This window comes from Nilaparvata lugens, chromosome 1, assembly GCF_014356525.2.
Source record: "Nilaparvata lugens isolate BPH chromosome 1, ASM1435652v1, whole genome shotgun sequence".
Taxonomy (NCBI): domain Eukaryota; kingdom Metazoa; phylum Arthropoda; class Insecta; order Hemiptera; family Delphacidae; genus Nilaparvata; species Nilaparvata lugens.
Window position 1 is genome coordinate 9,724,141 of NC_052504.1, and position 13,441 is coordinate 9,737,581.

At 36.0% G+C, this 13,441-nt stretch overlaps 1 protein-coding gene and 1 long non-coding RNA gene across 2 annotated transcripts; both read right to left on the reverse strand.

Moving 5' to 3' along the window:
* Positions 1 to 275: 275 nt before the first annotated feature.
* LOC111059100 lies at positions 276 to 2,239 on the reverse strand. Its single transcript, XM_039429712.1, has 2 exons — positions 2,022 to 2,239; positions 276 to 668 (listed from the first exon to the last, which is right to left on the reverse strand). The coding sequence occupies exons 1-2, from the start codon at positions 2,196 to 2,198 to the stop codon at positions 312 to 314; spliced, it is 534 nt and encodes a 177-aa protein (XP_039285646.1). The 5' UTR covers positions 2,199 to 2,239; the 3' UTR covers positions 276 to 311.
* Positions 2,240 to 12,367: 10,128 nt separating this feature from the next.
* Positions 12,368 to 13,080, reverse strand: LOC120351700. The gene is made up of 2 exons (XR_005571479.1): positions 12,563 to 13,080; positions 12,368 to 12,475 (listed from the first exon to the last, which is right to left on the reverse strand). It is a non-coding gene; the product is annotated as an uncharacterized LOC120351700 (long non-coding RNA).
* Positions 13,081 to 13,441: the final 361 nt, after the last annotated feature.

A 13,441-nucleotide genomic window follows, 5' to 3' on the forward strand; every position in this document is an offset into this window, starting at 1 on the left:
CGAGAAGCTGGCAGCGCTTGCCTGCACAGCTGTGTGCCTCTAGCGGTAACTCTACTGAGCATGCTCACAACAAACTATAAAAGACCTGCTCACCTTATTTAAATTATCATTCACAACAGAGCAGCTGAACCATTTCTTCTGTGTGATATTCATTACAAACTTATCAACATCGTCAACAACAACAGGTAAGAATTGAAAACAATTTTTTATCAAATATACACTCATTTTATTGATCTATTCATCTAGTCACATACATATATATACAATTCGTTACACACAAGTGTCCAAATTGTATACAGATATAAAAATTGTTATGCTTTAACAATTTTTATATCTGTCCAATTTGGGCACTTATGCGTAACTACTAAAACATAATTTTTACACGTTTCATTGAATTCCCGAATTTTTCCTGCATCAATGCAGGAAGCAAATCTTTGAGGTAGATACACCTCACATTTGCTTCCTGCATTGATGATTTTCAAAATTATGCGGCGACCATGTTGGTTCGTGTGCTCCCTCGCGCACACGATGCGGTAGGGCTGATCCTCCTCCAACTCGCGTAAGGGGACCCACGGCTTGGCTACTGGTTTGTTAATGAGTTCGACAAACCCCATTTCAGCCTCCTTTATTAAGGGCACGAGAGAGGAGTCCTCATCCGGCATACGTTTCTGTTGAAAAATATTTGATTAGTGTCTTATTTGTTTCAGATCTCTACATCAGATTATCATCGAATTCTCTGCATAAAGTGAGTAATATCAGTTATTGAAATATCATTGTTGCATGATCGAGTACTTTTAACAATAATAATATCTAAGCAGTTCAAATAATATTTCCTTAGCAACAATTCGGTTCGTAATTTCCTTTACATTCCAAGCACTTCAAATAATATTTATGCATGATTGAATACTTTAAATAATAATATCTAAGCAGTTCAAATAATATTTCCTTAGCATCAATTCAGTTCGTAATTTCCTTTACATTCCAAGCACTTCAAATAATATTTATGCATGATTGAATACTTTAAATAATAATATCTAAGCAGTTCAAATAATATTTCCTTAGCATCAATTCAGTTCGTAATTTCCTTTACATTCCAAGCACTTCAAATAATATTTATGCATGATTGGCTACTTTAAATAATAATAATATCTAAGCAGTTCAAATAATATTTCCTTAGCATCAATTCAGTTCGTAATTTCCTTTACATTCCAAGCACTTCAAATAATATTTATGCATGATTGGCTACTTTAAATAATAATAATATCTAAGCAGTTCAAATATATTTCCTTAGCATCAATTCGTTCGTAATTTCCTTTACATTCCAAGCACTTCAAATATATTTATGCATGATTGAATACTTTAATAATAATATCTAAGCAGTTCAAATATATTTCCTTAGCAACAATTCGGTTCGTAATTTCCTTTACATTCCAAGCACTTCAAATAATATTTATGCATGATTGAATACTTTAAATAATAATAATAATATCTAAGCAGTTCAATAATATTTCCTTAGCATCAATTCAGTTCGTAATTTCCTTTACATTCCAAGCACTTCAAATAATATTTATGCATGATTGAATACTTTAAATAATATAATATCTAAGCAGTTCAAATAATATTTCCTTAGCATCAATTCAGTTCGTAATTTCCTTTACATTCCAAGCACTTCAAATAATATTGGTGACATTTATGCATGATTGAATACTTTAAATAATAATATCTAAGCAGTTCAAATAATATTTCCTTAGCATCAATTCGGTTCGTAATTTCCTTTACATTCCAAGCACTTCAAATAACATTTATGCATGATTGAATACTTCAAACGATAATATCTCATAATACCATTTCTAATCAGTTCGAGGAAATATTGCTTGCATTCTAATCAGTTCAAATAATATTCAGATCAAATAATATTCATATCAAATAATCAAAGACTCGTATGTGCACAGATTTTTTATCAATCACAGAAAAAAAATCTGTGCATACACAAGTTAATAATAATATTTGTTGAAACTAACCTTTGATTGAGGGAGCACGCTATCCTCTTCACCGCTCACTTCGCCCTCCTCGAAGTCGAGTTTCCTCTTCGCTTGCCTCTCCCTGATATTGTTCGACAGCGTCGTCAACACAGCACGCCGCGGAGCCCACGTAGCTGGTGGACGCAGGCGTTGGATGGGGCTGTCTCCAATCACCATCTCGCCCCCTGGCGATGTCGAACGGTGTGGAGCGGGTGCAGTGGAGGCAGGAGCGGAGGCGGCCGCAGCAGAAGAGCTGGCGCAGCTCTCGGCAGCTTTGCGCTGCCAGTAGTTTAGGACATGCTGCGGAGGCGGGCTATCCGGGAGGATAAACGACGGCGAACTCATCTCGTATGTGAAGTCTCTGTGTCTCTGATGTAAATGGTGATTTTCCTCTCATCGCACGTGTTTATATAGCATTCGTTTCTCTCTCTGTTCCAGACACGTGCGAGCGAGAGCGTGCCACAAGGCGAAAAAAAATTCGAATTTCTCCCCCAACAACAACACGTGCTCCCAGATCGTTATCAGATTGTAAGTATGCCACACACGATCATTTTTCGAATAGCATCCATGTGTTAGAAGACGAAAAAAAAAATCTCGTCTAGAACTTAGCATGAGACATTGCTAGAAATCTCCAATAAAACCCATGATTCTAATTTTAATTCAAATCAATGTTAGATCCTTCAACATCAAAGTAAGAGCATCTCATTTTTCAAACATGAATCTTGTCAGCGTTTTCTATCATCAATATGACATTTTAATATTTTAACTGTAGCAAAGTTGTTGCATTTCATTTATTTACAATATTGCACACATACTTGATTTTGATCTTTCTTTGTCAATCCTGTTCTAAGCCTGTCTCATCTGCAGAATCTCGAAAAAAATTCCAGATAACTTGATTTAATTGTTCTTCTGTTAAATGAGCATTGTTTTCTATTATAACTTTTTTAATTTTATCGATAGAGTCTTTAAGATGGGCACACGGACATCTCCACGAATCGGGGAAGTCACCATCGCCCCAGAATTTATCATATGATGAACCGTATAAATCACAAACAAGAATATGATTATAGTTATCACTATGCCAAACTCCTAATTTTTCATAGTCTCTCACAAAAGTTAAATATTGTAGATTTGTCCATCCTTTTTCTGCTAACTGTGCCAATATATCTAGGTGCGTGTCCAAGAGTTCACTTAATTTATATTGATATCTCATTTTTTCTAAAGGAACAGAATGGTATTCACTTAATTGATTAAAATGTCTATCTATAATGAATTGAACGAACAAATCTGAAGACTTGTTCTCCACACCAAACACATTATCCATCTCAGTACACTAGCTTGATGTTGTATCAGCAAAGAGAAGATCACAACTAACAGAGTACCTTGCTCCAGCTTATTATTATTATTATGAAAAGCACACTCTACCGATAATTTATTGTACTTTATAGCACTCTATTTCTAATAAATATTTCACACCATAGGGGAATAGCATTCTCGATTCAGTTATTAAATATTTCATTGTTTTCACAGCATTTTCTCACCTCTCAACTCGAGTTCCGAACCTCATAACCAGTTGAGCTCTCGTCGAGACAACACAGCTGAGAGGAATCATAGGGTGGTCACCTGAGAGGAATCAATCATAGCATAATCATCTACACCTGTATCCTGCTATCTACACCTGTATCCTGCTATCTACACTCGAGGAGATTCACGCAACATCAAGCACTACATGTAAGTACATTTTTACTTTGATTTTATCCTCTGAGGAGGAAAATAGTCCTCCGAGGAGAGGTTTTCTCCTCCGATGACTATTTTTCTCCTCCGAGGACAGGTTTTCTCCTCCGAGGACAGGTTTTCTCCTCGGAGGAGAAAAAACCTTCTACAATATACTGCATGCATGCGATTTATCTTTAGAATATGCTATATCCGGAACATCCAAGCCCCGCTCTTCTTTCTCACACTCATCGTATAAACAAAACGGTAAATGAATTACTTTTTCAGTTGGTTCACCGATAATATATTTACAATAGACACATTGCAGATATAATGGATTTTTATGTAAGAAATAACCATTTCTCGCAAAATACTCTGCTTTATTGCGTAATGATTTACAAAAGTCACAATGTAGATGGTGTGGAGGTAGTTTTTCAAAGTACTCTCCTTGGACGGATGAATCTTCTACACAATTAAAAGTTGAATATCTTTCTTCATATTCTCGTAGAATATTATTATCGTAATTCTCCTCTTCAATTGTTATATTATCTTTCCTTCTACAGTTTGGACTGTACCTTGCATGTTCTATTGCTGGTATGTCACTTTCTTCCCATTTTCCCAAATAAATTGAACAAAATACACATCGCACAATGTCTGGTGGAGATGAGAATATAAATCCCTCTTTCGCCATGTTTTCCGCGGACAAATGCGGAGAAGATTTCAACCATCTTTTATCAAAAGATAATAATCTTAATCTTTCATGCAACATTATGTGATCTTGAGATATCATTTTCACACACCCTTCTTCTACCAATGACAATTCACAACTAAACATGTTGTTGTACTCTATCTCATCCTGATCGTTTTGTTTTTTCAGAATCATGCCGAGGGAACGCAGACTTCGTGGTATCAATTCCGCAGCAGCCCGCCATCGCATCAGCCTCGATGAGGAGGATATCGACATCACCAGCGTGCTCGAGAGCTCGAAACGTCGAGTTTTCGATATAATTAGGGAACATGCCGCACGCTATGATGGCAATGTAAAATGGTTCATCGTCCTCAACGTTTTGCTGTATAAATTAGTGGTGATGGATGACAAGCAGGTTGGTGACTCTGTCTCATCTCTAATAAATCTACATAGTTACTCCAACATAGCACTAAATGTGCTTGAGAACTATGAAGAGTTTAATGAGCATTTCATGTTAGCTGTGAGAAAAATCCTCTCATCTTTTGAAAATTTTGTAAGACACGGGAGTGGATGGGTGCTAAAGAAAATTGAATCACTGGATGTGAACGTGATTAAATTTAATCCTATATACACATCCAGTTTCATTCAGACACCCCAGTTTTTGAAAAACAAAACATGTATTATAAATGTGAAAAATCTCTCTGACGAAAAATGCTTTTTATGGTCAGTGCTCGCGTATTTCCATCAGAAGCCAAGGAACTCGGACTTAAGTGTAAAGTATTTGAGCAAGTTTGCTCACACACTTAATACGCGAGGTGTAAATTTCCCGGTGACGACACGCGATATTAAGAAATTTGAAATACTCAATCCGGACATTGCAATTCACGTCATCGCATACGACAACAAAAAGTTTTTCCCCTTCCGTACAAGCATTTTCCGCACGCGTAAACACCAAATTAATCTTTTAATGCTAAAAGGCGATGCAGGAAAAACTCATTTCTGTTTAGTAAATACCGCAAACGGGAAAAATGGGCTATCTCGTCTTCTCTCCCACCTTTCAAAACACAAGGGACAAGTACACATTTGTAATTTTTGTTTTCACCGGTTCACATCAGACAAAACTCGAAATGTAGACGGTAAAGCAAATTTGTTGAAACATGTGGAACTTTGTTGCAAGTTTGAATCTCAGCGCGTTTCATATCCTAAACGCGGAGAGACAATAAAATTCAAGAAACTAGGCGCGACGTTGAAGAAAAAGTACACCATTTACGCGGATTTAGAAACATACGTTGTTAATATCGATAATGATGATGATGATGATTCCGATTCTGATGAAATTACTCGTAGTTACACAAAGAAAACGGCGCGACATATTCCCTGCGGGTATTGTTTCGTTGTTATCGATGTTAACGGCGAAATCGCTCACGGACCTGTACTCCATAGATCGAGTAGTTTAGACGAAAAAATCATGGAGAAATTTCTTCAGGAAATTACAGATCTCGGTGACATTTTGTATGAGGATATGAAACGAGAAATTCCGATGCAAGCTTTATCCGAGAGTCAAGAGCGTGAATTTCAAAATTCAGTAAACTGCGGGCTTTGTGCTGAACCGTTTTTAGACAGCGATATTAAATGTCGTCACCACGCGCATGAAACCGGTAATTACTTGTGTGCGGCACATGTTTCTTGTAATTTAACAGCTCGTACTCCGGAGTACATATCGTGTTATTTTCATAATTTCTCCGGTTTTGATTCGCATTTTATTCTAAAATCGCTCGGTAAATGTAAAAAAGAAATTTCCTGCATCGCAAATACGTCAGAGAGATTTTTGACACTTTCAGTAGGCAAAATTAAATTTTTAGATTCCTACAAGTTTATGTCTGAATCCTTGGAAGTATTGGTGCGTAATTTGGTAGAGAGTACAGATATGGAAAAGAAGTTCGAACGATTATTTTCGGTGTTTGATGATCCACCTCGCGAACACAGACAGCTCTTGTTGAAGAAAGGAGTATATCCCTACTCGTACATGAGCTGTCCCGAAAAATTCGCGGAAACATCGCTTCCTCCCATCGAATGTTTTCATAACGACTTAACTGATACACCTCTGTCTCGCGAAGAATATGAGCATGCGCAAAGAGTGTTCTCAACATTCAAGCTGAAAAATCTGGGTGAATATCACGATTTTTATTTATGTTTGGACGTAATGCTATTAGCGGTAGTTTTTGAATCCATGAGGTCTACGCTTTTTAGCTCATATGGCCTCGATGTGACCCATTTTGTTTCCCTCGCGCACTTCACCTGGAATTGCATGCTGAAACACACTAAAGTCGAACTGGAATTACTAACAGATCCGGACATGCATCTTATGTTTGAGGCGGGAATGAGAGGCGGGGTCTCATTTATCGGTAAACGTTATTGTGAGGCGAATAACAAACATCTACCCGAAACATACGATCCTTCAAAACCGTCTAATTATCTGCTTTATATCGATGCAAACAGTTTATACTCGGAAGCTATGAGCCGAAGCTTGCCTGTTGGAAATTTCAAATTCCTCTCAGAGGAAGAAATTTCCAGCCTTGATTTCGCGAATTTGGACAGCAATTCAGAAACCGGGTATATAATAGAATGCGATCTCAAGTACCCCCAAGAGTTGCATGATAAGCATGCGAGCTTCCCCCTCGCTCCTCTCCACCAAACGCCCCCGCGCGAATTGCTGTCGAACTACCAAACAAATGAGAACGGTCAAACTGGAACCAAAAAGCTCATGAACACACTTTTCGACCGTGAAAAGTACATTGTTCACTATGTCAATTTAAAGCTCTACCTCCAGCTCGGTTTGAAATTATTGAAAGTGCATCGCGTCATTAGCTTTTCCCAATCTCCCTGGCTGAAAAGCTACATCGACTTCAATATCCGGAATAGACAGAACGCGAAAAATAAATTTGAAATATCCTTCTTTAAGGCCTGTTGCAATCTGATATTTGGCAAGACAATTCAGAGTAGTCGTAAGCAAATGAATGTTAAAATTATCACGGATGAAAAACGGTTAGATAAGTACATTTCAAACCCGCTATGTAAACGCTGGCAAATAATTAGTCCGAACGTGATCGCGGTTTTCTCTCGTAAGTTGGAACTTAAAATGAACAAGCCTGTCTATTCCGGCTTCAGTGTACTGGAGTTGAGTAAATTCCATATGTACGATTTTTTCTATTGTAAATTACAAAAAATTATACCGTGGGATCGTATAGAATTGTGCATGACTGACACCGACAGTTTTCTTCTAAACCTTAAAGTCGAAGATGTGTATCAGTTGATTAGAGAAAATTTGACCCTTTTCGATACTTCTAACTATCCACCTTCCCACCCTTGCTTTTCCATGGAGAGGAATAAAGTTGTAGGAAAGTTCAAGGATGAGACCGGGTCAAAGCCTGTCCATAGATTTCTCGGACTTAGATCCAAACTTTACTCATATTTAGTTTGTAACGAGAATGAAGAACTTGTAAATAAATGTATAGCAAAGGGTGTACAGAGCGGAGTAAAATGTAGAAAGCTTAATTTTAATTTATATATGAAATCATTGTTTGAACGTAGTGAACATGTAGAAAAATTTAATATGTTAAGATCGTATAATCACACCATGTACCAGGTTGAATGTGCAAAAATCTGTTTGAGCCCTTATGATGATAAGAGGTATATTGCTGAGAATGGTGTTGATACTCTCCCTTTCGGTCATTATAGTCTCAACACTCTAAGTGATTGATCAGTATGTCCCATGACAATCATCCAACACCACTGATTTTGATTTGACTGTTGTAAATATCATGAATATTATTAGATCTAAGTTAGCTTTAGAGCTTCATAGCGTGCCGCGTGTGAACTATCCCACTCGCAAATATGAGTTGAAAAGTGAAAAAGACTTGCTTCAAGCCGATCTCATTGAGATGACAAGTTTATCACGTTTTAATAAGGGTTACAAATATATCTTAGCTGTTATTAATTGTTTTTCAAAATTTGCATATTGTGTACCATTAAAAGACAAGACAAGCCAATCTGTATTTAACGCTCTCGAGCCAATTATTTCTAAAAATAAAGGAGTTAAGCTGTTCCAAACAGATCAAGGAACAGAATTCTTTAATTTAAAAGTTAAAGCATTATTAGATAGATATAGTATTAAACATTATCATGTTTTTACTGATAAGAAAGCCTCCATAGTTGAAAGGTTTAATAGAACACTTAAAGCAAAAATTTATAGATATTTAACTGAACATGGAACCAAAAACTGGTCATCACAACTAGACAGTTTAGTTCGAGATTATAATGCAACAATGCATTCATCCATTAGAATGAAACCTAAAGATGTGACGAAAAAAGATCGTAATCATGTTTTAATGTCATTGAATTCTGCATTCAATAGACGATATAAATTGAAAAATTCAAAACCGAAATTTAAGCTAGGAGATGTTGTACGAATCTCAAAGAAAAGGGTTCTTTTCGATAAATCTTATAACATAAACTGGAGCGCAGAGTATTTTGTAATTCATTCTATATTTCCTTCTCAACCTGTAACGTATAGCTTGCGAGATCTAAACGGAGAAGTAATTAGTGGCAGGTTTTATGCAGAAGAAATTAAAAAAACACAATTAAATGAATCGGAGAGACAAGTGTATTTGATTGAAAAAATATTAAAACGTGATAAAAAAGGACTGCTAGTGAAATGGATTGGGTTTTCAACTCCTAGTTATATTAGTAAGGATCAACTATTAGATGAAAAATAATCTTTTGTAAATATCATGTAAATTTATTGTAAATAATCTATTGTAAATATCACGTACATTTATTGTAAATAATCTATTGTTAATCTATTGCAAATACATTCCATTCAGTGTAAAAATATGACAAAGATTTGGTGTAAATATAATACGTCTCTATCAAAAAATGCTTCTCAGTTTCATTTTAATCTGAAGTTTTATTTGCTAAGGCTCAAGCGTTCTCGTGAAGAGGGTGCGGGTGAGAAACTTCTATCAGTGCATTGAAAGGGGAGAGCGCTTGCATCCCGATGTGATAAGCTATGGTGTCTAGCCCACAATCTCTTCCTCCTTGATAACTTATCAGTTCCTTATCAGATCGCATGCTGTACACGTGACTAACATGATTCCGATAGTAAATTTCGACAATGTTATAAGAGAGAAAGAAATGCCAACATGGTGTAAAAATGGTAAGTTATTACCACATAATGCAAGGATCCTTATAATAGGCTCTTCAGGTTGTGGCAAGACCAATTTACTATTTAATTTAATTTTTTCAAAGAATGGGTTGAGATTTAAAACTATATACTTGCACACGAAGAGCGAGTATCAAGATAAGTACTTGTTTTTGAGAAAAGTCTTTTCAAAAATGAAGGGTATTGAATTTCATATAAACAGCAATTCGGAATCTATAGCTCACCCCAACAAAATTCAACAATATTCTCTTGTCATTTTCGATGACTTCCAACTTAATCACGTGCCTCAAATAAGAGAATATTTTACCATGGGTCGACATCGTAATATTGACACTGCATATTTAATTCAGAGTTATGGGGCCACACAGAAACATTTCACTAGGGACAACGCAAATATGATTATAATCTTCAAGGTAGATTTATTGAGTCTGAAATTAATTCACAGAGATCATGTTGGAGCAGATATTCCTTATAAAGATTTCGTTAAACTTTGTCATACAGTTTGGAATCGTAAACCTCATAATTTTCTAACTATTATGACCGAGTGTGGAATTAATAGCGGGAAGTACCGAGATTCGCTCGATACGTTTCTTACCGTTCAGTAGAGATTAATTCTTTGTGCAGTCATGTTGTCATACAGCAGGAAGCTGAATAGAAAGGAGGTTGGTTTAATCGAAAAGATTAAGAAATTGAGAAAAGTAATTAGAGAGAAGCATAAAAGCTTAGTCAATTTTGAAAAGCGATCGGAGGAATATAATAGGAAAACGCTCTCCCCGTTAATAGAGCCCATAATTGAACTGGGAAAAAACAAATTCTCACACTCTGATGTAAAACCAAAAAAGGAACAGGTAAAAGAGGAGAGTATGGAAATTGATGATAATGAGGAGGGAGATGAACAGAGTTATGAGAGTTCAGCAGACAATTTTTTAAGCTCGACTAAATTTGAAAACAGTTTACTTGGTTCTAGCAGAAACGACAATGTGCTGTCACAATATCTAAAAACGTTTCATGCGGAAAAACAGAATAATTCAATCAGTTATGGAATTTCATATAATTCTAAAGATGACGTGTATTATATTGGTAATCAGCAAGTAATATTTGTTGATGGTTATATAGATATTGATAGTGAAAGATTTCGATTAACACACGGTCTACTTGAGTTGTTATTCAGTGCGAGACCAAACTCAAATCTTTATAATGAGAGAGATCTGGATAAGTATAAAAAAATCTTAACACTTACAGGTATACATTTAGATCGAAGAGGCTATGTTAAACGAAATCAGGGAATTAAATCGCAATTGATTCAAAAGTTATTTCCCAGTAAAAAAATTAGTAAAAAGAAGGGTTGGGGTTTATTGAAATTTGCAAAAAATAATTCTCATGATAGAATTTATCAATACTTTGATAATTTTGACGAATTAGTGGAAAGATTAAATTTACTCTATTCCTCAAAAGCTAGTGGGAACACTGGGCATGATGTGGAAATTGCAAGTATAATTGAAGAGCTAAAAGAAGCAAAATTAATTGTTTAGTGTCACGATGACTCTACATCGATTCGGACGAATTGATACACCTAGCGGAGCTAGTCTTACGTGTGATATTGACTCGATAACACAGAAGATAATCGAATCGATAAATCAGCAAGGAATCAGCGAAGCTGTGAAATTTTATTTAGATTCGCAAATAACCAAACTCGTTTCGGAAAATACAAAGAATATTGGAGTGAGCATAATTGAAAGAGAACATATTCTAAGCACCTTACAAAATTTCAGTGCCAATATCGATAAAGCTATTGGAGAGAGAACTCAAACTCTAGAGAGTGCTTTAGGAGAAGTGAAAACTTTAACAGACAGCTTTTCATCTCAGTTGCTCAGTATTAACAACGATAAAGTTGATAAGGCTTATTTAGATGAAAAATTAAAAGCCGTATCAGATAAAATTAAGAATTTGGAGGTGCTGGACAGAAACTATCTCAATACTAAATTGAAACAACTTAGTACAGAAATTTTTACTAAAGTAAATGAAACTCACCCATCGGGAATTGATAAGCAATATTTAGAATCTACTTTGCAGAAATTGATTAGTTCTTCATTAACAAAGGAAGAGTTTGAAAAACGATTATCTGAAATGGCGGGTGCAATAAAAGCTAATATTATGGAGGGTATTGAGCAGTTTATTACAAAAGATGCTATTGCTATTCTGATTAATCAAATTGCAGAAAAGTATGCAACTAAAAATGATATTGGAGATTTTATTAAGAAAAACGAGATGGCAGACGCTGTGAAAAGCGTTCGTGATGAAATAGCTGAGGCAATTAAAAATTCGGAAGAGGGTGCTGTCATGAGACTGCAATGTTCGGCGCCCTTCATTGACTACCTAAGCTTATTTATCCACAAAATGGCCTATGATATTGTATCAAAATATGCCGAAGTTTCTTTCCATATGAATTGGATTGAGGCAAAGGATCATGGGCTTAACGAACATCAGGTAGTACAAATTATTACAGAAAAAATGGATTTGGTCAAATATAAAGACTTTATATTGGCGCCGAAAACATAAAATCTTGAGTTGAGTGTGAGAGAGTGAACGTTTCAGTCTAGACCACCATGATTGACATTTTTGAGCATATCAATAAATCTTTAAAAAGGTTGAATGAGACAACACCTATAGTTTCAGTCTAGACCACCATGATTGACATTTTTGAGCATATCAATAAATCTTTAAAAAGGTTGAGTGAGACAACACCTATAGTTTCAGTCTAGACCACCATGATTGACATTTTTGAGCATATCAATAAATCTTTAAAAAGGTTGTACAAGTGAACTTCAACACCTATAGTTTCAGTCTAGACCACCATGATTGACATTTTTGAGCATATCAATAAATCTTTAAAAAGGTTGTACGAGTGAACTTCAACACCTATAGTTTTCACCCTAGTCATTTTTGACTATATCGATAAATCTTGAAGAAGGTTGAGTGAAGTAACTTTAACGACTAAACACTTGTCACATAAATCGATTTTTTCATGCAACGGTTTTCGATGCAGGAGTTATTAAGCGACCTCACAGGGAGCAGAGCAGATGAGAGGCACGTGCGAACGAATGCACCTGTCACTTTACTCTAAAGAGCTGATATCTTCCCATACTAGATTCCTTCCTTTCGTAATGCTGGTGAGAATCGTTTCACACTATAGGAACGATCGATCAAATGGAACTTGATTCTTGTCTCCTTTACTCGCTTTCGGAAAGGGTGCGGGAAAGAGATGTGACAAGTAAAAGAAGAAATGCTGCTTGTGAGAAGCGAAGGCGGCGTATAACATTAGCATAACATTCTTCCTTTACTCGGCTTAGAGAAGGGTGTGGGAAAGAGATAAGGATCAATTGAGGCCATCATCGTAGTAGAGCGAAATGGATGCACTTCAATTTGTTAGTATAGCATTAGATGTAGAAAGAATTGATTCTTATCTCCTTTCCTTTCGGAAAGGGTGCGGGAAAGAGATGGCACTAGTAAAAGAAGGAGATCTCTTGAACCTGTCATCGTAGTAGAGCGAAATGGATTCACTTCAATTTGTCAGTATAGCATTAGATGTAGAAATATGAATTCACTTTAATTTGACACCAAAGGAATTTCTCAAAGAGATTTTTTCCCCACATCTTTAGGATTCACCTCAATCTGTCAGCATAGCATTAGATGTAGAAATATGGATTCACTTCAATTTGACAGTAGAGAGAGAGGGAATTTTTCCTCCTAAAAGGGAAATTTTTTTTCCCTCACCTGGAGAGAGAGAGAGAGAGAGAG

Bases quoted from the DNA above. Each gene is read 5' to 3' on its own strand.
- LOC111059100 (XM_039429712.1), bottom strand. From the start codon at position 2,198: ATGGTGATTGGAGACAGCCCCATCCAACGCCTGCGTCCACCAGCTACG. The intron at 669-2,021 runs GTTAGTTTCAAC...ATTTTTCAACAG, and splicing joins GCGTGCTCCCTCAATCAAAG to AAACGTATGCCGGATGAGGA.